The sequence below is a fragment of the Mus pahari genome, chromosome 10 (assembly GCF_900095145.1).
Source record: "Mus pahari chromosome 10, PAHARI_EIJ_v1.1, whole genome shotgun sequence".
NCBI lineage: Eukaryota > Metazoa > Chordata > Mammalia > Rodentia > Muridae > Mus > Mus pahari.
Window position 1 is genome coordinate 85,185,312 of NC_034599.1, and position 24,118 is coordinate 85,209,429.

Below are 24,118 nucleotides of genomic sequence, written 5' to 3' on the forward strand. Positions count from 1 at the left end.
CTCTCTCTCTCTCTCTCTCTCTCTCTCTCTCTCTCTTTCTGGATCTATGAGAACCCAGGATCGCTAAGTTGGCACTAGTTATCTCACGCCTCAGTACGAGGCCAATATTCTGGGGGCTTCTTTCAGAATACAACCCCGCGATAGCGAAGGTTGCAGGGGCTTGACTGCTCCAAATGGCCCAACTTGGTGGCTCGCGCCTACGGTCTCGCGCGCTCACACGCAGCGGTGAAGTCACGTACCTAGGAAAGTGACTTGGGGGCCCAAGAAGAACGGGACTTACCAGATCTAGGGTCTAGATTTCAGACAGGTTTGGCAGCTGATTGAAGCGGAGTGAATAGAATCATTTCTACCGACGACAAGCTATTTGGGAAGGGGCTAGGGCGTGGTGGAAAAAGAAAGCGGCAGGGGGTTCGGGGCTCCCTTTAGCTAACTCCCACACCCATAAGCTGCCGCCAGTGTAGACTGAACTTGACCTGGCATGGAGCCGATGACCCCTCTCGAACCTGAGTCTCCGGGGCTCTGGCTCTGACGCCCCCAGTCCTTGGCCTACTAAGTCTGCTCCCAGGCAGCAACGGGCTGAGTCGCACTATCCAGCGAGCCCCCCCTCTGACCCCCACCCTCTCAGTGTGCGGACCTCCAACTCCATCCCGCCCCTCCCTCCCTTCCTTTAGCCCGCGCCAAATGAGAAGGCTTCTTTGGGCCTTGGTCTTTGAGGAAAGACGCGGGAACTCAGGCTCGGTTTGAGCTTTTTCCTCAGCGACCCCTTCGCAGACCTTCGTCACTAGCTAGAGGCCCGAGTCTCGCTCCCGGCTGGCCCAGAATTCAAACTTAGAAAAAGACCCAAGTCTCGAGCTACGGATGGCTTCTGTTTCAAGGATTCTGCACCAACCAGAAGCTGTGAGCGTCTCGGAAAACTAACTGAACCTTTGTGTTCTAACCACTATTTTGAGTGTTCAGGGTGAGTGACTTTGAGCAGGCTTCCCTGTGGGCTTAACCCTCGGGGGGACAAGGAATGGCGAGGCATACAAAAACCCTACAGCAAATGCCTTCCTCTAAGCAACCTCCATTATGGAGCTGTAAGATTGGTTGAGTGAAAAATGGCATTGAGCTATCACGGTAGCTAGGAAGAAAGGCCTTGTCCCGGTAGTGACGCCTCCGAAGCCTCAGTCGTCTGAGGCAGAAGAGGGTTTGGTTGTGCTAGCAGTCAGATTGAAAGAATCAGCATGAGTCGTGCTGGCCCTATAACAGACCTCAGTGTGAACTGGGCAGTGACTCGGGCTTTCGCTGTTGACAGAGCGCTAGCTCCACAAAAATGGCTCTACCTGTTCAGTTGAAGGAAGTGTTAGAGGCCATCTGTGTCATCACTGAACAGGGTTTTAATGAAAACACCTAAAAGGAGTAATTCTACAAGTCCATGAAAGGGTAGAGTTGTCCCAGAGACCGCCGCTACCCAGTTCTTTGTGTAGAAACGCTGGCCACTCCGTCGGACGGATTATACAGATGCTCTGAAAATATTCCATAAGCCTCAAATTACTACACAATGTACAGAACTCTGCAAATGCCATGAGGACAGAAAACCATTACCCCAGAGCCTGAAGTCCACACCTCCTGGTGTCTGAGTCAAGGCTGTTCAGAGCACTAATCCTCTGGTTGAACGTGTTTGAGCTCTCCAGGAGCGTCCCGGGTCGCAGAGCAGCAAACTGACCAGTATTTGGGAGGGATCCATAAAAGATCCTAGGGTGACTGTTCAAGCAAATAAGTGTCTAGTGAAGTAAATGGTGGGCTGGGTCTTTGAAGAAAAGCCATAGGGGCTAAAGGAAGGTCAGAGAGAGGCATCAGAATAGGCACACATCGGGACTGGGCTCTGATAAAGGATGGGTGACGCTCCTAGAAAACCCCTCCACGGTGTGTGTTGGGGGGGGGCTTGAAAAACCTGTCCTGGGTCCTAGGGACTAGTTGAGTCCACTGGACATTTTGTCTGAGCGATGGGAAGAGGATGTGTGCCTGAGAATAGCCAGGTTGCCTGTCACAACCCGCTTTAGAAAGACTAGGACGTGGGGGGTGGGGGTGGGGGGAGCCTCAGTGGACAACGAATGAGCCAGGAGCCCAGTCACAGGATATGTGGCTCACTCGAACCAAGCAATCCAGCATCCCGATGCTTGGGAAAAGAGAGAACCCAGCACCGCTCCCGCTACTCAATTCTTGTAGTGGCGGCCGCAGGTTTTCCCGAGCCTCTGCTGGCATTGTGAACTCACTTAAACCAGCGCGGTTTGAAAACAAACACGTGCGGCTTCCCCGCCGCACTATTTTGGGAGTCAGGCCAGAGACTTTCACAGGCGGGAGCTTCCGCGATTCCCTCCTCCGCTCGCCAAGGGCGGGGGGGGGGGGCACCATGCATATTCATTAGCACGTGGAGCCCTGGGCTGCATGCCGCGCATGCGCACCGCTGGTTCGGCTGGAGGCTGAGGGGGGACCTGAAAACGCGTCCCAGCTGGCAGAGGCGCAGCAAGCCCCTTAGGTTACCCACAGGGCCATGTGTGGCCATACCTTCTATGCAAGAGCTGAAAGGCTAGCTGAGAGTACCCTCTCTACTCATTCCTCAGGCCTGTTTCCATACTTTTAAAATAACCTCCTAGGCAAAAATGTCTCTGTCAGCAAACTCTATTCTGTCTTTTAATCTTTTTTTTCTAGTTGTCTGCAACTTCAGTTCTTTGTCAGAGGCTAAAAATTTCCCGGATAGATGGAGTGGGGGAGGGGAGTAAAGAATCGCTATTTCCTCAGTGTTTATATCCGGATTTTTTTTTTTTTTTGAGACTTACATTGGAAAGAGTTGCACAAACAAGTTCTGGCTTTTTTTTGTTTGTTTGTTTTACAAGGTATAATGCTTTTCAGCAAGTCTACTGTTGTTGAAGACAAGGTTACAGTGTGTTCATGCCTGCATTCAGGAACAGTCTTGTGCTTGTGCTGTGTGGGTGATGACGACTCTGGACAACTTGCTCAGCCTGTTGTAGTCTCCTGAGCTGGCTACAGAGAAACCCCTTGACCATTAAACGCTATCAAAATGCAATATACAGATTGTCACAGGTCTCTAGCATCGCCATTGGCAAACATGGTTTCCATATGAGATGGCTAAATTCCATTTCTTCGTCTTGAAAACCCACCTCCAATTCACCATATGGGAACCCTAATGTGGAGCTGATGACCGATTCTACCTTGTAGATAAAGCAGCCCCGGTTTGCATGGTGTATTCCCTATAATTGGGACAGAGAAACTAAACCAATCAGTACTCATAGATTGAAGTGCAATACTGTTTATATTTTGTGCATAGCATAACACATTTTCAATAGACTTTGAAAGTCTTGCATACATGCTGCAAGTTGACATTTTTATTGTTTATGTCTACTTACTTTTTATTGTTTATCTAAATTTCATTTTGAAAACAAGACTGCCATAAGACCACACACACCCTGGGGGGGGGAGGTTCATTCTATAGCAATTTTAAATGGGTATAAGTTACAGCCATTGGGCCCTTTAAAAAGTAAGAGAAAAAATATTTTGGGTTAGGCAGGTCTTTAGTGGCTGGGCTGGCAAGAACATCAGTCTTTCCATTGCTACTCTACTTTCAAGAATTGGAAAAGTAAAGAATGATATCAACTCCGACCATCTTTATAAAAACAGCTTTTCTTCTTGGTGTGAATACTCAGTTCTGAGAACTACAATTGATGTTACTGGGAGTCTAGGCCTCCGTACCTAAAAGGGGAGTGATTAGCATTTTAAACTGGAGAAATGGGAGAAGCAGAAGTTGAAAACATATAAAATCTGATGTTTTCACATCTAGACCAACAATAGCTAAGGGAATAAGCCCAGTGCCTTCCTTTTAAGTATGCCAGACCACATGCAGTTACCCCTCAGAATGGCTTACATTGAATCCATCTTTAAGACCCAAGGTTTTCTCCAAGTCATTTCTTGGAGAGTAATATGCTCAGGTACCAAGTATATCAACAATGATTCACTAGGGGCCTGGGCACTAATTACAACTTGGCCTCAAAATTGGTGCTTCAGAACATTTGGGGAGGTGGGTGAGAAACGGGGAGGGGGAGGGGTTGGACTGCTGATGACAAGCCTTATAAAGTTCTAAGAAAACTTCACAATCAACAAATGGAAATATCTAAATGCCAAGCCCATCAAGAAAGAAGGTTAGTGCTATTTTCATTGTCGGTTAAAGCTAAATAAAAAAAATATGAATAAATAAATAAATATAAGGCAATTGAAAGGTCACATCTTTCTTTTAGAGGTGGTTTGCTTCTCAAAGGTTAACTTGAATTCTTGACTTTAAAAAATCAAAATCATCAGCTGCAAATGCTTAAAGCAGTTGGGGGTAGCTTTTGAAGAAGAAAACAAAGGATCTGAAATATTTGAGAATTACTTAGCCCCCATATAACCGATGCTTGTGTGTTTATATGCTTGCTGTTTGAATGTACACACAATCACACACACACACACACACACACACACACACACACCCCAAACTCATTTCTCTTCATTTCTCAAATGATTGCTTGTACGCAGGTATTTTCTGTTGACACAAAATAACATTTTAATAACTTGTTAGCTGTCCTAATCATTTGGTAGTATCCAGAATACAATGCAGTATGCAATATGAACCAATAAGGCCTTCTGCCTAGATCAAAATCCACAACTACACATAGAAACCAGCCATTTGCAGAATCTTCAGCTCCTGCTAAATAGAGTCTAACAATATATTTCACTGTTCACATTCATGTATTTCAAAACCTAATAACCCATGAAGAAAAGTATGAAGAATACATCTCAAGAAGCAGACATTAAAGGTGCCAGCAAAATAATAGACTACATTTAAGTTTAAAGCATTATTTGGGTGACTTACATCATTAATGACTTTTTCTTTGTGGAGGACATTAGAGAAAACAATGCAAAGGGGGATTGACATAAATGTTGTCTCTTATTATAAAAATTCCTTTGCTGTGAGATTATTCATAAATACATACAGGGGGTTCTCAAGTGGTAATAAAAATTATTTGACCTTAAAAATCTACATGAAAATTTGAAATTTGAAAGGAAACCCACTTATTTCTAATATGTATTTTTAAATAGTTTATATAAATCATATGTCATAGTTTGATGTTTGATCATTATACTATAATATTAAAGCAAAAGGGCACCAGGTACATAACAATCAGACAGAATTTCAAATTCAAAGTGAACTTAAATTTAGAAATAGTCAAATCAAAAATAAACTCCTATGCTGTCTTCTTAAAAGCTCTGACAAAAATCACAAACATGCTGTTAAAACTATCATCATATACACAACAGATTCCTAGAAAAACCTCATCTTTAATAAAAAGGAGGAAAGATTATTAATGGATCTGCTGTTGTTCCTAGAAAGATGAACTCTCTATTCCTCTTCCTGTGTTTAATTCCTCTTCCTGAGCTCAATGTCTACTGTCACTTTAAATGCAACACTGTTGATCAGTCTTCAACCTCCAAAGCTACTGAGATCAAGGTTTTAATGTCACAATTTTTTTAAAGTTGACAGCAACTCTTCCTTAGGTATTTAACTTTCCAAAATTTCAACAAATTTTACAAGATGGTGCTCTTTGTACAAGAGGCCAATATCCAATACCGTTGTTATAAGCAGAGCAACTTTGTTTTTTACAGTTAAACATCAATATCCCCACCTTTTTCTATTAAAAAGAAACTGTGATGAAGTTAATGCAGCAAAGCCTTTTATCCGTAAATAAGACTTTGTTGACTAAACGTGAGAAATACAAGTAGCAAGAGGTGTCTTTCAAGATGATAATATTTTTATTGTATAATTAGCTAGTGGTTTAGTTTCTCAAGTTGTTATTGCTGTGAAACACATGTAAAGCTCTCAGTAGGTTCTCCTTAGGCCTGTAACTTTCAGGACATACAGAGGACAGTAGAGAAGCAGAACCATACTTCCCCTGACTCCTAATACATCCACACCCCTGCAGCCATAGCCAAGGGCCTGATTTGTGAGTTCTAGCTACGTTGTCTGCCTAATGGGGCGATCATGCAAGCGACAACAAGAGACAAAGAAACCAGCATCCCTACCAGAGAACCTAACTTCTCCGAAGCAGCATAGCTTGCAAATCTATCAAACTAAACTGCAAGAAAGACAATCTGATTTAGAGAAAAGGCGTTCTGCCACAGTCATTAAGCACAAGTAATTTAGATTTTTTATATTGTCTCCTCATTTACAAATTTACTGTATCAACGCCAGCCAATGGAACGAATTTCTTAAGTAAATGAGAAATAAATAAAAGAGATAGAAAGATAATCACATTACATAAAATAATTCTCTTTTCTAGATGTATTTTTGAGAGAACTAATGCCAGTAGCAAAATTATAGGAATAATAATATATCATAGGAAGTAATTAATTTAAATTAGCATTATGTTTGGAAAAAATATAAGTGAAACGCTTTATGGACATTTACTTTTGTACAAAGATGGAAGGCCTGGAAAAGCATGCATCGGCATCCTGAAAATTAGTTATGGCCATAATGGTTTAATTGAAGACAGCAATTTAAAATATAATATTGTAAATCTACAATCCAGTTTCAGATCAGGGGATTTAATTGGGGGGGCAGCTGAACCCTTGAATGACTGCAAGTTCATTTGCAAGGCTACAGAGAGAGCCCCCAGCTTCTCACAATTCGCTTACATTAATATTGATGTTGCCTGTGCAATCTATTTCCGTTATTTTTATGGTTGTTATTCTATGTCTGCAAAGGTCATTTAAATTATACTGAGGCCGAAAATTTGTTTCATAAATTTTGATATAAATACTAATTACACCCTCTCGGAGAGCCAGCAGGGTAGCGTTCATTTATCAAGTTTATATGACCAGCAATGACAGAGAAGAAGGCAAGAGAGGCTGCAGAGCTTTCCCAAGATCCACTAAAGCTGGCACAGGTTGTTGGGGGAAGGGAGTGTGACGAAGAAATTCCTACCACGATCACTGAGATTTAAGAATCTTTAATAACGTACGAAAGGTTACCAAACAGTTCTGGAAACTAAAGTGTACATACGAGGTTTTTTTTTTTCTAGCCATAAATATTGAATAGCTGTAACATGGATAAACCAGACCCTTTACATGCGGATAAATATGGAAACTAGGAATTATATACATTGTGTGGTTGTATATTTTGCCAAAAGCAATGGACAGCTATAGTTTATATCTTTTTAATATCACTTTACATAAACAAATGGAACAGTTTGACACGTAGATCCAGGCTCGTACTATACGAATTCTTGACAGGACATGAAACAACATTTTACTGCACTAAAGTACTCAGACTTTGGGACGAAATGTTTGCACTTTATACAAAAAAAAGCACATTAATATCAATAATATTCTGTTAGGTCGACGTGGAGACTGTAATCGTACAAAGTGGTTCACATTTTGGTACACATTTACTAGAACATTCTCGCCATTCAGTACAAACAGTTGGCTTTCGGCCGCCCCTCCCCTCCCCCTCCCCCTCCCTCTGGCCCTCCCCTCCCCAAGGCAAAGACCACCACGCCACGATCCCACCCACCCACTCCAACCGAAGTGTAGCTATATACAGAATCCAACAGAACAGATTTAAGCTAATAATTCTGTATTTACAAGAAAACAAAACAAGAAGATAAAGAAAAGCTGAAGCCCCAGAGAGCTTGTTCTGATCCAACAAGAAATTGGCCCTCAGGGCCTTTGGCGGTGTTCGGTCAGGCAGCCGCCTTCTCTTCCACCCCCTCCCGCTCGTCAGCTACCAAACCTTTTCAGAGTGGGGGGGGGGGAGAAAAGAAAATATTTTGGGGAAAAAAACCTAAAGGCTTGCTGCCTCCTCTGTTTTACTCAGTCCTGGATTTACCGGCAGATTTAAAAACAAAATCAATCAAACAAACAAACAACAACAACAACAAAAAAAAAAAAAACGTTTGCGGGATCGGGACGAGGGGTGTCTCGAGTTTTAGGATTCTTTCAATAATACTGCGTATATACGTGTGTGTTCAGTCTCTTAAATAGGGGGTCGGCATGTTTTGTTTCTGATTTTAAACGTACCATTCGTTAAAATTGGAAGAGAGCGCGCTGTGGCCGGCTGTGTGGTGAACCGCGGAGGAGGAGGGCGACATGGAGCTGGTGGTCGGGTTGTCTGTTGTGGGAGACACGATGGTGGGTGGCGTGGACGACTCATAACCCGAGCTGGCGGCGGGCGAAGGCTGTGAGCCCTGAGAAGAGGACTCATGGACCTGAGAGAATAAAGTTGCGTTTTAATGAAGATAAAGAGTGGGCCCAGCGGCTACCCAAGGCTATGAAAGCTGTGCTCCCCCTCCCCCCCCCCGCCCGGGCACCCCCTCCTCTACCCCTCCCCGCTTCTTTCAAAGCCAGGGATCTCCCAGACTCTCCGCAGGCAGGACCAATGGGACTTGGGCTTGGTTCTCCCGGAGTAGCCCAGCACCGCCGCGCTCCAGGAGGGGACTCTGCCCGACAGTACTCACAAAAGAAAAAGAGGAGGGGGGCTGGGAAGGGGGAGGCTGCTTTTGAGACCAGAGGCTAGGAAAGTTCGCTTCCTAAAGTTTGCCTGCCCACTTTGAGGAGAGCGGATATTGAGAGCTGAGCCCAAGACCACACCATCTCGCCCGCCTGCTCCTGACTACCAGGAGCAATGGCCGCGTTCACCGCAGCAGCTCTGACAGCGAGGCCTCGGAGTGACCTCACTTATTTTTACTTTCATTATGAAACAGTGAGTTTAATTGGCCTCTGGTGCAACTATCTTGCCCACCCCTGCTCCCTCTGCCACCTTCCACTCAACAGAGTGAAACCCTGTGCCTTTCCGCCTCCTGCGGCTCCTGCCGCTGCCCAGAAGGCTGGCTCGGGCCCGGGCCCAGAAAAGGCGAGCGGCCAGACGGCGGCGTTACCTTCATGTGTTTGCGCAGAGAGCTGGGGTGCGTGTAGGATTTATCGCACATCTTGCAAAGGTAGGGCTTGTCGCTCGTGTGCACGTGCATGTGCTTCTTGCGGTCGCTGCTGTTGGCGAAGCGCCGGTCGCAGCCCTCGAACTCGCACTTGAAGGGCTTCTCCCCTAACGTAAAAGTCGAAAGATGGTCTTATTCAAAAGAAATCAGTAGCTGTTTTCAGAGTTTAGGAGATGAATTAAAATGCTGGCTGCCCAAGGGGGGGCTCCCCCAGTCTAAAATCTGGAGTTTTAGTAAATTCGTGCATCTGTAATGGAACTATCAATAGTGTAACTATATTTTTTAACACTCAAGACAATTATATCTACATTTTACTTTTACTTTGTCATACTGGAGGTAGTAGTAGAAATAGAAGTGGAAGGAGAGGGGAAAAATTCTTTTTCATTCCAGAATAGCAGTGTCTCTAGACACTGACTTTTCTGCCCAGGTCTTAACAGAGGTTACCCAGTGACTTCTACTTAGCTCTGCCTTACTAGTTTTCAGGACCCGGTTGATTCTCCTGCTTTTGCTCTTTTCTCCCCTGTTTTGTTTTTTGTTTTTTGTTTTTTGTTTTTTCATCCCAGACACACAGCACCCGTTGGTTGCCACTTCCACTCAACTCCACCCTACCCCCTACACACACCACATTTTATGGCCTAATCTGGAAAGGGGGGGAGGAGATTTTACCTGGCTGGGCCATTAAATCTAGTGTTCAAGTCGGATTCTCTTCCACCAGACAATGCCCAAATACGGAGGGCGATCAGATCCCCTGACTCTTGGGCCCAAGGGGCGCATAATTTCCAGGCTGCCCCCTCCCGAAGCTTTAAATTGCCTGGAACTTGTTTTGTTATTGTTTCTGTTGGTTTGTTTCTTTTGTTTTTTTTTTAAGCTTTGGACTTGTCGCTATTTCTAAAGTCCAACTCAGGAACCCCGCATTTTAAGAACAGACCTTATGCTGTATAATAGACAATTAAGATTTATGTGTCTTTCACCAACTAGCCTCACTACTCAAACCCGGATGCATCGTTGGTAAAATGCATCTCTTCAAATGTGCATAAACCTAATGTCCTCCTCAGATCCAAATTATACTTCCTACCCCAACTGTACCTACCTCCTGTTCCTTCCCATTTTGTTTCTACATTTTAAAACTCAACCTCAACTTCTTCCACCTTTTTGAACAGAAAGGACTCAAGAAAGTCCCTGAACCGGTAGCCACCATCAAGAGTTTTAGATTTGTTTGTAGCTGGAGCAACTGGAACCTCCGTGGCTGCCCCACGCGTGCCACCTCTCCGGGATTCGAGATTGTCCAGCGCTGGGCCAAGCCAGACTCAGCTTTCCGGTTTCCAACTCTTTTTATTCCTTGTTTTTATTTTTGTTTTTTTTAAATCTGTATGTTCAGATCCTTCTCCTCCGCACCCTCTGCTTTCCCACACTTTCAAGACTAAAAACCAGATCTGCCTGCCTCCTGGAACCTGAGGCCCAGACCCCACAGAGGCTGGATCTGTGCCTCTCATCCCCCAACTTTGGAATCTCAGGCCCGGTCCGGGTGGGAGGTGGAGTGTCCTACATTAATTTCCATACCTGTGTGTGTCCTTTTGTGGATCTTGAGGTTCTCTGAACGCGCGAAAACCTTGCCGCAGCCAGGAAACGGGCAGGGAAAAGGCTTTTCGCCCGTGTGCACGCGGATGTGGTTGACCAGTTTGTATTTGGCTTTGAAGGGCTTGCCCTCGCGTGGACACTCCTCCCAGAAGCAGATGTGGTTGCTCTGCTCTGGGCCGCCGACGTGTTCCACCGTGACGTGCGTGACCAGCTCGTGCATGGTGCTGAAAGTTTTGTTGCACGACTTTTTGGGGTTGGCCAGCTGCTCCGGCTCGATCCATTTACAGATAAGCTCTTGCTTGATGGGTTGGCGCATATAGCGGAAGAAGGCTCCAGCGCCGTGATGTGCTGCCATGTTCACGTTCATGGGCCCGTAGCCGTGAAGCTGCGGGGCAGCATAGTGCTCGGATCGCGGGCTGGTCACCTGGCCGTACTGCTCCGGCCGTGGGTACATGTCCCCGGAGAAACCTAGCCGCATCTGGCCGTTAACCACGTTGGGCGAAGCGTGGCCGGCCGCCTGCTCGTGAAGCCCAGAAAAAAGGAGGTGGCCCGCGGCGTCCGTATGGCCGTGTGGGCCCCCGAAGCCGCCGGCCGAAGCAGCGAAGAGACTGTGCTGGGCGCTAGCTGCCGCCGCCGCGTCGCCGAATCCCCGGTTGCGGAACAGAAAGTCCCGGGTAGAATTGAAAGCAGCGCTGGAGTAGGAGCCGACGTGGCCGGGGTGGTGATGGTGGCCCAGGGCCGCAGCAGCGGCGTAGCCGGGAGCCTGCGACGTGAAGGCTGTCTGGCCGGCCGAGGCCAGTTCGTGCGAACTGGGGTTGAGCTTGAAGGCGCCCATGCCGTCGGCGAACGGGTTGATACCCAGGCCCACGTCTCTCTCGGCCACGTCGCCTGCCGAGTGGTGCCGGGATGCACCAAAGGTGGTCACACCGATCGCGGGATACTGGGGTCCGGCGTCCAGGAGCATCGTGGCTGCACGGGGCAAGCCCCGGCCTCCCCCGCCCCCCCCACCCTCGCCCGCCAAGGAGGGAAGATCAGGAGGAGGAGGAGGAACGGGAGGCGGAGGAAGAGGAGGAAGAAGAGGAGGAGGGAGGGGGAGTCGACCCACCTAACGAAGTCTCAGCCAGCAGGCAGCGGCCAGGCGCTAGCCGGCACCCGCCCGGCCAAAGGCAGGCAAGCGAGATGACTGCCGGCCGGTAGAAGGCGGGCTCCAGCGCCAGCCGCTCGAACCGCGCGGGCCGGGCTCTCACTTTCTCGCCGCTCAGTCTCTGCCGAGAGGGCCTCGAGTCAAGGCTGCCCGGGGAAAGGCATAGAACATCTCAGCCCCCCAATAAAACTTCTTCCCGGATTTGTGGCATAGAGGAATGTGAACGCCAGAGCCGCCACTGCTCGCCCTGTCTCCTCGCGCAGTGCGCCCCTCCTCACTTCTCCACTAGTCTCTCTCTCTCTCTCTCTCTCTCTCTCTCTCTCTCTCTCTCTCTCTGGCTCTCCTCCGCGATCCTTCAACTCTCCCTTTTTCCCCCTCTCTGCTTTTTGAAAAAAAAAAGGGGGGGAGAAAAAAGCAAAGAAAAGGCGCAAATCATGCACAATATTGTCTTTTGCGGTTTATCTTCCTGGGGAGAAACTTTCACCTCCTCAGCCGGGCGGTGAGCGCGAGACTGATAGCAGCAATCATTCCTGCAGATAAATGAATTGAAAGGACGACACCGTCGTCCCCCCCCCCCTGATGAATGGGAGCAGGGGGAGGGGTCACGTGCAACCGACGCGGGCGAGGATTGGTGAGGCGGCAATCCCCCCACACACCCCGCCCGGGGCCGCCGCGCCAACGAAGGGCGCGCGGTGGCGCCTCGCGCTGCTCATTGGCCCGCCCGCCTCATCAATCCCAGGTATTGTAAAGCGCTTGACATCCCCTTTTGACTAACAGGGCTGCCAGGAGTAGCAACTTTTTTTCCCCCTAGCAAATTTTTCCCCCTCTTCTCACGGAAGGAAAAAAAATGCCACGATTTCTTCTCTCTCTCTCTCTCTCTCTCTCTCTCTCTCTCTCTCTCTCTCTCTCTCCCTCCCTCCCTCTCTCCCTCCTTCCCTCCCCTTCCTCGCCGCCTCCTACCCCTCCCTCTCTCGGTTTTGCTTCTTGTTCTACGTTCTCCCCCCCTCCCCGCCACACACTTTTCTCTCCCTCCTTCTAATGACCCCCCTTTCTTCCCTCCCTCTGTCTCTTTCCCTCCCCCTTCCCCTTCTCCCTTGCCTCCCCATCCCTGTGCCACTCTCCTTCAAACCTCCGCAGAGCGATTAAAGACTAGAGACCCCCGGCGTCTCTGAGAGCAGCAGTTGGGGGACCAGCCGAGAAACACCCCCAAAGGCACTTCCAGAATGTCCCGATTCAGCAACTTTCTTTTCTCCCTCCCTCCCTTTCTCACCCCCCTTCAAGGGCAGCAAAAGAAGCTTTTGTTATTTGCTTCTTTTGAAGTTTGCTTCCTTTTTGACTGGCCTCTCTCCTGTTTATAATTTAAGATTCGGGAGCGCGAGGGCACGCCACTCTCTTCCCTAGAAACATGATTTCTTGGTGTCTCTCGCAGCCTTAGTTTTCCAGACTTCCTCCCTGCGTGCCCACTCACTCCCAAACACAGGTGGATGGATCTCTTACACTTTTCCCGGTTCCTGAGGTTTGTCCGATTGTGTTTTGTTTGTTTGTTTTCTGTTTTTAATGACAGTTTGGAAACCTTGTTGCCGATCTCCCTCTCCCCTCATTTTTTTTTTTCTTTTTTTCCTACGGTCGGGTCGGTTGTGTGGCTTGCTCCCACCCCCAACCCGCTCACTCTGCCTTCCCATTCCCATCCCAGTCCCTTTCATTCAGGTAAAACTGTAAATTTCCCAACGCGCCATTGTTCCTCTGGATCTCCCAACGCTCCCTAGAGATCCCGGAATACTTTTTTGGTATTTAAATCCCCGGTAGATAGGACCAATGTAAATTTTGTGACATTCAAACCTTTTCCAGTTCACAAATCAGTCACCCTTGTCACAGTTATTGAAATTCCGCAACTTGCCACAACAAGACGGTGGAAAAAGCGGGCGCGGTCTTTGTTGCCGACCAGGCTTTTGATCGCCAGAGAAAATTTACTTACCTTCAGATGAGTGAGCAGAAAAAGAAATAACACTCCCTTTGATTTAGTTAGGAAAATGCAGACATTTGGATTCCGTGCAAACATACAACACTCGCTTGTTTTCGCGATGCGGCCCTCGATTAACCTGTCTTTGCCCAGCGCAAAGTCTATTCAACAACTGCGCGTAGTTGCTTTTTGTCCCATCCACAAAGAACCATTGACTATATATTAAAATGATTGTTGAAAGGTAGAGGGGTATGGCACGTAAAAGCAGGGGGAAAATCCCTGTAACTCAATCAATTAAACCGGGCGACATTTATACATTTCAAAAACTGCACGCGGATGTGGAGCCGGGGGCGATGAAGGTTGCGGTTCTACTTAGCTCAGTTTTTAAGCCCATCAGCTTGGCCCAGGATTTAGTCTTAGCGCCTGCATATTCATTAGGTCTAATTATTTTCTAGTAAGGAAAACACAAAAAGCCAAGAGTCGGAATTCTTCAATTTGCCCTTTGTTTCTAACTTCATTTGGCTTCTTTGCAGCTGAATCCAGGCTCTAAACTCTTTGCCAGACAAAGGGACCCTCAACTCATCCTTTCAGATGATGCCCGCTTAGAAAACTTAACAGTTCTCCAAGCAAAAGGAAAAGAAAACCTCTCTCTCTCTCTCTCTCTCTCTCTCTCTCTCTCTCTCTCTCTCTCTCTCTCTCTTTCTCTCTCCCAGCTAGCTTTCTAGGGCTAGAGGAAGGATGATCAACACTGGCTACTCCTAGCCTCCTTTCTAGTTTTTGTCCCCTACCAACCAGATTCTGGTTTGGGTAGGGTGAAGTGGAACCAGGCTGTCTTTCACACACACACACACACACACACACATACACACACACACACACACACCTTCTGGCCCTGAAGTCAGATTGTGGATGGTGATGATATCCCTGTATCTGAAGAGACAGTGTTAAGCATCTATGCCTGTGGGGTTATGAAGTAGAAATTCTAGGGGAAAAAAAAAATCTGCCCCCAGCAACAAGTCTGTGTCCAGCACTTCTCTCTTAATCTGAGGGGACTCCTGTAAGGAGTGACAGAAAAAAGCAGAAGCACCTGGTGTTAGGGGTTTCTTTCTTTTAACCTATTATGTATTTTCTTGAGGGAAAAGATACACCAGGCCATTCAGTTCTTTTTGCTTCTACAAGGGGAAGTTGGATCCTAGAATTATGAAAATCGTTTATTCAAGGAGATATTTCCTCTAGAGGCTGCACTGCTCTTTCACTAGGGAGAACAAATATTGAACCCACCTTGACTGCTTTAAAAAAAAAAATAGGGAGGGGACCTGAGGGAAGGGTGGCTGTTGGGAGAGGGGAGGGAAAATAATTCTTCAAAAAAGAAAGTCAGGCTTCTCTCCTCCAGTCTGTGGAAAATCCACCGGGGACGTTGACAGAGGGTATTTTTAGGAAACCCATCCAAATATACAAGGTAAGAGTAAATATGAGTGGGGAAAAAAAAGTTGTGGGTTGTAGAAGTTATCAAGTGGGATTTGCGGCGCTCTCTGCAGGAAACGCGAGCGGCTCCAGTTCAAAGCCACATGCACCAACGTGACATATAAGCCATTAAAATATCATCCTGAAGGCTCATTTCTGCTTCATCATACATTCCCTAACTGCTTCCCCGAAAGCTGGAGAAGGAGAAATGAAGGATGACCGCCTCGGTGGAACCACAAAAGAGGCATAGAGGGGTTTCTGGTCCCCCCTCTTCTACCCCAAAGTGATGTGCAGAAATGAGGTGATCCGGGCAACAGGTGGAGCAGGGTAAGTGCTTGAAACCAGGGGGGTCAATTGGGGAAGGCCTGTACCCCCAGCGGCCTTGTAGCAAATGTGCTTATGGGGGCCATAGGCACCCTGACCCCGCTGGGAGAATAGGCCCAGTCAGAGTTTTTTTCTCCATCTCTACCTTCACACACACACACACACACACCACACCACACCACACACACACACACAATCACACACACACACACACACACACACACATCACGGGTACAGGCCCCACCCCACTAATTCTAAAGGGGGTGGGGAGGGGCAGCATTGAAGATGAGCCCTTTCTTTCCTCTGGGAGGAGTGGGTGCGAGAAAGACAGATGGGGCTTCTACAGGCAATGGCACCAAAGCTATCTTGTTGCCCGCTTGTCTTCGCTCCTCTTTTTTTGTAAATTGCCTGGGTGTGTCCACCGTGTCCACTGAAGTTTTGCCCCTTCTTGTTCGTGGTGGAAACCGAGAGGATGCTCGCGAAGGGATTCTTGCAGGCAGCCTTTCTGTCTTTTCCCTACTGCAAGGATAACGGGGAGGGTTTCGGTTTACCCTCGCCAGGGTCAAAGACTCAAGTTAGTGCTGCGAGAGGCTGGCTACACAGTAGAACTTCTCCGGTTACTCACTGAGGATGCTGTCTGGGTCTGCCTCGGGCTGGCTGCCTGCCTGCCTTTATCCTGGTCCTGCTTCAGGACTCTTAACTAGGATCTTCTCTGTTTGCGCCGCGGGCCATGGGTTCGCGACCTGGTTTTCTTTCTCCTGGATGTGAATCTAGCTTGCTGTTAGGTCCCGGGAGGAGCAGGCCGAAGCCTAGACCCAGGGGCATATACCGAACTATGGGCGGGGGGTGGGGGGGAAGAGAACGATTTGAGTCTAAAAGCGTTACCTGCTTAGTTCAAAGTCTTAAAGTTTGGAGTTGATCAAGAAGGAGATGGAGAAGACTGAAAAGGGGAGAGAGGGTGTTTCAAGACCCAGGTATTCACTAGAGTCTGCAGAAACAACCTTTGGATGGCAGGCCTTGGCAGTGACCTCCAACTTCTGCTTCTGGGGCATCTTTTCCTTTCCTGTGTTTTGGGGCAGAGATTTAAAGTAAGGCTTACCTGCCCAAGCCAGGTTGCCTGCAGGTGACCCCACTAGTGTAGACTTGACTCTGAGCACCGAAGGTTGCCAGCCTTCCAGTCTAGAGTTAGGGGAAATCCGATCTCTACCCCCTTCGAGGACAAGAATAAGAAAAGGCGCTCAGCTCCATTTCCTGGTGCTTCAGGGCTGGTGCAAGGTAACCAAGAAGGTGCAAGGGCAGCTGGCCATCGATCTGAGCAAAGACCAGAAGCGGCTTTCATCTTTGGCTTGGTAGCTCTGAGCCTGCCAGGGCCGAGCTTTTTCCGGCAAGTATTCATGCCTGATAGTTAATCAGTGTGGAACTGAAGTCACCGGCTCTAGTTGACCTCTGACCTTAGACAGGCCTATGTGGTCTAAGTATACTTCACAACAGGCAGGCTGTGATTCCTCAAATAAAAATAGTGCCTTTTGCAGTCCTGGCCATCCCATCTTCTTGTGACTATCAATCACTCACGGAGGCTCCCTGGCACCCTTTCCTGCCCTCTCAAGGTACAGGATAAAAGCTAATTTCAATACATCCTGGGGGGTGCCCCTTACTAAGCTGGTAGCCACTTAGTAAGAAAAGACATCGCAGGAGCAAGGGTTTTGGGGAACTCAAAGATCTTTTCAGATCTGTTATCTTAGGGACCCCAGATTCAGAGGGCCAGAGACAGTTCCCAAATCCACTCCTCACTCTGTTCTTTCAGCAAGACTGTGATTTCAAATCTGAACCAAAGAGATGGTTGCCTTGTTCCCTTGCACGGGCTGAATCTACTACAGAACTAGCTAAGGTCCCTTTTGTCTGTCTTGATTCAACCTTTGAAACATTTCCTTGCATGCCCAGGGAAGCATTTGTAGTGCACAAAGGATATGCACATAGGGCATGAGGGTACCAGCAATCCAGACCTCCTAGAAGTTGGGCTGTGCCAACATTGTTGGTAGGCAGAAGTTTCTAGGGAAACTTACCCCCTTTTCCTTAGAAGCAAACAAGTAAATTCTATTATTGCCAACCAACCAGGGACTGTGGTGCCAGACATCCTGCCATGAGAACATTCAGAGCAAGGACACCCAGCTTGCTGCCCTTCTGTAAGAATACAAAGTTGGGCCTCCTTCCTTTCTTGGTCTGTGCTAGAAGGAGCTTGTTACCTTTCTCGGAGGATTTTGTTGTTTTTGTGTTGTTAGAAAGAATTGAAAACAATTTCCTCTGGGAAAAGGTGAGTCTATTCAGGCTTGTGCCTGGAAATGAAAAAGCAAGGATGAAACCCTGAGGGTAGTTTGGGTCTGAGTTAGAGGTTTGGGAAAACATGAGAAATTAGAGACCTTGTACGAGAGTGCAGCCCTCCTTGGATTTAGCCCGTGGGTCAACAAGTTAAAGAGCCACTTGTTCTGTGGGTAGAGTGTCAAGACAGGCAGACGTCCCATTGACTGAGGTCTTACTGTGTTTATCCAGCCTAAGACCTTTTTCAATGACTGTTTGTCCTTCCTCATCAAATTTAGGGTCAATGCGTGGCGGTGGATTGCTGTTTGGTTGCTCCACTACCTCCACAGCCTTGCCTGACTGATGCAGAGGACCTCAGAATGCTTTCAAGGATTTATGGTTGCCTAATGCTTGGTAGCTCCAGCCCTGACAAGCAATCTTAAAAGGGAGGCACTGTTTCGAAACTTTTCAGCTGAAAAAAAAAAAAAAAAAAAAAAAAAAAGACAACTTGACACCAAACAACAACCAAAATGATACATTTTTCATCTGGTGGATTTAATATTAGCTTTGAAAAATGAGCCAGTAAAAGCTCTCAAGTGGGTCGGAGCAGGAATGGAACATGTGGGGGTTAAAGGGTTATTCACTACTACTGACAGAGCAGGATTTGAAAATCTGAAAATTTCTTCCTTCCCACACTATAACTAAGCACAATTGCACATCCCCAGAGAATAGAGGGCCCTCCCTACCACACCCCATCAAATGTAAATAACCAACTTGAAGAAATAATGGGGTGTTCCGAAACAAAATTTCAAAATTCTAGCAGCCACAGATTTTTGAACATTGAATGAGCACTTCTACCTAAAAGGCAGAACAATGAGTGATTAAAAAAAATTCTAACTGGGAAATTAGAAATTTTCAATGTTTTTATTGCCAGTGCCATCTTTGTTCTTATGTTCCCAAAATCTGAAAACAATCAAAGAAAAGCCAAAAGATTGTTTTCAGACTAACATCTTTCTTTCATACACTCAGGCCACAGATTCTTGCCACAGGAACATGTATGGTATTGTTTTACTTGGGCCTTTTCTTCTAAAGCAGGCTCAAACTCAGAAAATGAAATACAAGACTTCCCTGGTGATGCGGAAGCGGTTACGGCTGTACAGAAACACTCTGAAAGAATCAAGTGAGTAATTTTAAAAAATCTTATTATCAGTAAAGATTTGCAGGGGATCAGGCACCTTTTTCTTTGTGTGTGTATGTGTGTTGATACATAAAGCATAATTGATTGTTTCTCTTTTGCTTCTACTGGGATGTGAGTTTGGGCACATCTCTAAGTTTAAATGAAACTTAGACTAACACCTTGGTGTTTGATGCATTTGCACACAAATCAATGACACCACATCCCACCAGCAGCCCGAGGATTCAATGCCCTCTCATCTGGACGTTCTAGAATTAATATTTGAGTACTGGATCATTGAAACAACCACCCTTGACCTTCTGCAATTCCACTGTCACATTATTCTATGACATATTCATCTTGAATTCATTTCCAGACAATTTGATTGGGATGAGGTTTGACATGTATTGGCTTCCATGAAAGAAGCTTACTTTGATCTTGGTGATGGGGTTTTACATGATATGCATCATCTTTACCAGGGGCACCAGCCTTCTGCCATGTGGCCGTGACTATGTTCCCACAATGTGGTGTCTGAACCAAGAGTGACTGACAGCCACTCTGTCAGAAATACCTTCATTGTGAAGAATTTAATTTCATATTCCATTTAGAATAAGCATAGGATTTAAGGTTGGTCTTTCCCCCTTCTAGCATCTGTTTTTGTTGTTTGTTTGTTTTTCTCACTTCAACTATAAAGTTCATGTTTTTTTTTTCTAAACATGTTCTCTTATTTGTATGCAAGGCAAGCTTCTTAACAAAAGTTAAGTAAGTTAGGAAATGACTGTCTTCTGCTGTTTGGGATGATTCTATGGCAAAAGTCAAAGAAGAGATGTGATTGTTATATAAATTCAGTTGTTTTGATCTCTTAATGCTACCCTAGCAGTCCTTTTTATCAATTTCTTCCAATCTTTTGTGAAAAGGCATTTTGCAGAAGCACTGCTTGGAAATTAAATTGCATCTAAGTATATTTTCTTTCCATACACTCACTCCATTAATGATGATTAAAGCTAAAATTTCCATAACTAGGAGAAATTTCCTCTTCTAAAAAAAAAAATCCTGACAGACCTCATCTCCTTTGCATAATTTGGGACTGGACATATGGCAGGCTTCTGGGGCTTAAATGATTTCTTTTCATAAGACCTGAGATACCTCCCACTGCAGGAATCCTGAAATCAGTGAATAGCCTCTTCAGAGATACACACCTTATTTTGAGTGGTACCATGACCAGAAATGTAAAAGAAAAAATGGAACTGAAGAAGTGGCTGCAGATCTAGAAGCAGAACATTCAGATGGCAGAGGCTGCTTGGCCTGGCTCTGAGCCATAGCCCCTCAGCTGAATAGGTAATACGTGATTTAGCATTGTTTCAGAAAATCAAAATGAAAAAATAGCCCAGCTATTGATGCCTTATCTTTGTCCTTCCCTCCCCCTTTCCAACAAGAGAGGTCAGGCAGCTCAGCTACTGATGCAAGAAGCTCTGTCAGAAGATGAGGCCACCAGTTGTCCTATTCCTAGAAAATAAACCAAAAACCAGTAGTTTATGCCATTGGTGGTAGTGGCTATTGTGAGCAAAAAATGCTCCAATCATGATTCTAGGCATTCATTTTCAGAGACTCTAGAGCTGGAAGGTTGTTCTAGGACTACAGAGAGAATCTGTTCCACATAGCCTTCCTGAAAGCCCCCTTGCATTTGCCAAAAACACTTCTTGGCTAGAGGCTATTCCTTTTCTTTGCAAACCAGGCAGGAAGCTCCTGAAAGCAAACTGAACTCCAGTGAAGATTAGTGAAGATTAGCACATCCAGCCAGTGGACCATTTTTGAAACTGGGGACCTCTGTTTCCTGAGACATGACCAATAAATTTCTGGAAATTCTAAAATATACTTCTAGGACATTAGTGCTCCAGTCCTTGTCATTTCTGATCAGCCCGAGAGTCTACTTGGAGTTTATTTTAGAAATTTACCTTGAAGGTTTTTACATAATTGCTGAAAGTTTTATGTCAGTGAACATAAACGGATACAAGAAATACTTTTTTTCCCTCTATCTCTGTCTCTGGGGAAATGGACCTTAAAAGAATGTCTGGTCCCATTGTTATGTTTAGCCAACCGAGGTATGGACCATATGGCTCCAAGAACCTTGCAAGTATCAGACAGCCTCTGTGACCTGCAGGTCAACTGACCCCTAGCTACTCAAGAAATGTCTACCCAGGATGGGTCCAGATGTTTTTAGTGCTTCAAGAGAAGTCTGCATCTGGGAAGGAGCTCCATGGGGCCAGGCTACTGTCAGTGATTTTGGCTGAATCAGATGTGTTTGCCCTTTTGCTGCTGGCACAGAAAGTCATACACATGTTCCTACCTTTTCAAGGGCAAAGATAGACTGTATACTAACAAGATGTGTGTATAAAACCTCACTCTCTCCCCCTCTTCACCTCTCCCTCTTTCTCTCTTTTAATCTTTGGGTACACAGGTCAGTGCTTACAATTCAGGAGGTCTGTAAACTTGAATTTTTTTTTTTAAATCCTTCTCTCTACAACCTGCTAATGGAAAGTTAGCATTTTTTGTCTCCTGTGAAAATGAGAAGCAAACATTTTCGGCATGCTCACCAGGCTTCCAAAGGGTTCTGAAAATAGCTGAAAATGTTTTTTTAAAAACAAAAAACAAAAAAACAAAAAAAACAAACACAAAACTCTGTTCAGTCTGTATTGTTATTCAAGGCTTTTAATGGTGATTGGATCACAGGATATGTATTAAGAATCTATGTTGGTTCAAATCAAATAATTAACCAGAGTTAAAATGGACCCTGAATTTGACACATCCTCAACAATTAATTGTATACCCTCTAGGTTTAGGTGAGAGAAAAGGGAGTTTTGGTTCCTGGGCTGTGTTATGGCACATGTGCACCTGCACTCAGGTTTGCTATCTCAGTTCTGACGTTTGGATGGATAGAAATAGCTGGGCAAGAAGGGACACACCTCTGTTTTCAGCTTGTATGTTGTGTTTCAAGCCCTTTGGAGGCTCAGCTCAGACTCAATTGAATACATACTTTATTTTTCTCAGAGGTCAGACTTAAAAGTCACTGAAATTTGGTAACTGTCTAGAGATAAAGGGGGAAAGGAAAACAAGCCAAGGGACCAGATAGAAGAAGCTCTCATTAAAGGGCTACCTATGAAAAGTAAATGAAGCTTTCAGAGTGAGAGATAAATTCTCAGAGTCTAGATTTTAAAATATCAGGAAAGGTTTTGGCTTAGGAAACAGAAGATTGTCTCTGCCTCTCCTTAGTGTGTGTGTGCGTGTGTGTGTGTGTGTGTGTGTGTGTGTGTGTGTGTGTGTGTGTGTATGCGGGTGTGCTCACAGAATCTGTTTGAAATTGCCTAAGTCTTCCGTAATGCAGAGCAGAGAGATACAGACTATTCAAAGCTAGAGAAATTATTGTGGAAGTTAATCCCTTGCTAAATCCCTTGCCCCAAGCAAGGATGAATGACGAATGTACCAAGCTTTAGAAAATAAGTCAATTATTAAAAATTTTTAAAGCCTTGTTTAAGGGGCAGGAGTGTAGCTCCCTTGGTGGAGTCCTGGTTCCCTTTTCAGCACTTTTTACATTCACTCATATGTGCTGGCGAATATCTATGAACCCAGCACTTGGAGAGTAGAGGTAGGAGAAGTAGAAATTCAAAATCATTCAAGTTCTAGACCATCCTGGGCTACATGCGACCTTGTCTCAAAAACAAAATAAAACAAATGAAGGGGAAAAAAAAACCCTTTATTTACTCAATCATGGAATCCTCAGGGAGAGACTAGTTCAATCAATTCTAAGTTAGTGTTCCATGTAACTTGTTCAAACTTATCCCTTCTCTTAAAGGGTTATGTTTTTGGTTTTGTTGTTGTTGATGATGATGATGTTTCTTCTCAATCTTTAGAACTCTCTTTAAAAACCCAAAGGTTTCTGGGTCTTGTCAACATGTTCTTTGTCAACAGAGGATCCAAGAACTTCCTTTGACAATTTTGAGCACAAGGACAGAATCAGGGCCCTGAGCTCAGGAAACAGTTGATCCTAGGGCAGACGAGGTCAGTCATTCCTGAGTCAGAATTGAAGTCTTCAGTTGGTCTTCCTCAGTCAGCTATAATGGTAGTTCTAGACTGAAGGCCATGAATGTGCCAACTGTGCCTTCCACTCTGTAGAGTCCTAAAGAGAGCAAGGACTAAAGTCAAAACTTCTGCAACAAGTGGCCACAGACTGGAAGCTATCACAGTTGCCATTGGCGGAACCTTCATCTGGCACCACTGCACAGAGTTCAGGACCCCCAGAGTAGTCCTCTGGCCCATGGACTGGAAGGAAAGGACCTGTTCCTTCTATTTGTGTATTTGTGTGGCTTGAGCCATTTATTTAATAATTTATTTATTTATGTATTTAGCCAGAACACCCTCGGGTAGATAAATATAAGCTATGATGAAAAGAGACCTTTCAGGGAGCCTGAAGTGAGTTTGGAACAGGTCCTTGTCATGACCTCTTCTGGTCCAGTCTCTCTAGTCAGGGTGGGATTCTACTTCTAGGACTGCCAGTACACGGAGAGGAGGGAGAGGCAAGGCTAATTGGCAGGAGTAGAGAAGAAGAGGAAGGTGGGTGAATAAAGGAGCAGAAACAGGACCAAGGTGAGGCAGACATGCGGGGTAGGTTTAGGGGAAATGAGAGCAAAGAAGAAGAAAGACAAGGGGGAGAAGAAACTTCAGAAAAAGAAAGAATAAAATTGGGTCCTGGGCTCCCTACCCTAGGAGCTTCTCTGCCCCAGGCAGTCTGCAGTCTACTTTCCTGCCTTGATTCGGACCCTGTCCTTTATGCTCAAAGACAAACTCCTAATTCTTGGAGGCACATGAGTATTCAACTGTGCATAGGATTCTGTTCAACTTCTCCCAGAGTCGTCATAGGTATAAGCATAACCTAATCCTGCTTGCTCACTTCCAGGAACATGGTGGCAAAGCTCAGCACTCTGGAAGGAGGAGGGTGGTGGGGAGTTACAGGAAAGAAAAGAATCCATGCCTGGGTCAGAGCGCATGAGCAACAGAAGCGTGAAATGCTATTGGGATTGGGGGAGGGAGCGAAAGTGGAAGTGAGAGGAAAGGAGGAAAGGAGGAGGAAGAGGAAGAGGGAGAGGGAGAGAGAGGAAAGG

The 24,118-nt window shown here is 45.9% G+C and overlaps 2 protein-coding genes across 4 annotated transcripts in view; one reads left to right on the forward strand and one right to left on the reverse strand.

The window, feature by feature from the left end:
* Window positions 1-7,024: 7,024 nt before the first annotated feature.
* Window positions 7,025-12,541, reverse strand: Zic1 (Zic family member 1). Its single transcript, XM_021207292.2, has 4 exons — window positions 12,230-12,541; window positions 10,584-11,891; window positions 8,967-9,130; window positions 7,025-8,297 (listed from the first exon to the last, which is right to left on the reverse strand). The coding sequence occupies exons 2-4, from the start codon at window positions 11,563-11,565 to the stop codon at window positions 8,100-8,102; spliced, it is 1,344 nt and encodes a 447-aa protein (XP_021062951.1). The 5' UTR covers window positions 11,566-11,891; window positions 12,230-12,541; the 3' UTR covers window positions 7,025-8,099.
* A 929-nt stretch (window positions 12,542-13,470) lies between these two features.
* Zic4 (Zic family member 4) overlaps window positions 13,471-24,118 on the forward strand; it is a 21,876-nt gene continuing 11,228 nt past the window's right edge. Inside the window, exons 1-4 of one of the 3 annotated variants that reach the window (XM_021207295.2) lie at window positions 13,471-13,532; window positions 15,099-15,164; window positions 15,244-15,496; window positions 18,884-18,968. In XM_021207295.2, coding sequence (XP_021062954.1) covers window positions 18,899-18,968 — 70 coding nt within the window. In that variant the 5' untranslated portion in view covers window positions 13,471-13,532; window positions 15,099-15,164; window positions 15,244-15,496; window positions 18,884-18,898. Of the gene's footprint in view, window positions 13,533-15,076; window positions 15,165-15,243; window positions 15,497-18,880; window positions 18,969-24,118 lie in introns of those variants that run through there. The other 2 variants (XM_029543038.1, XM_029543039.1) reach the window with 2 other exon arrangements.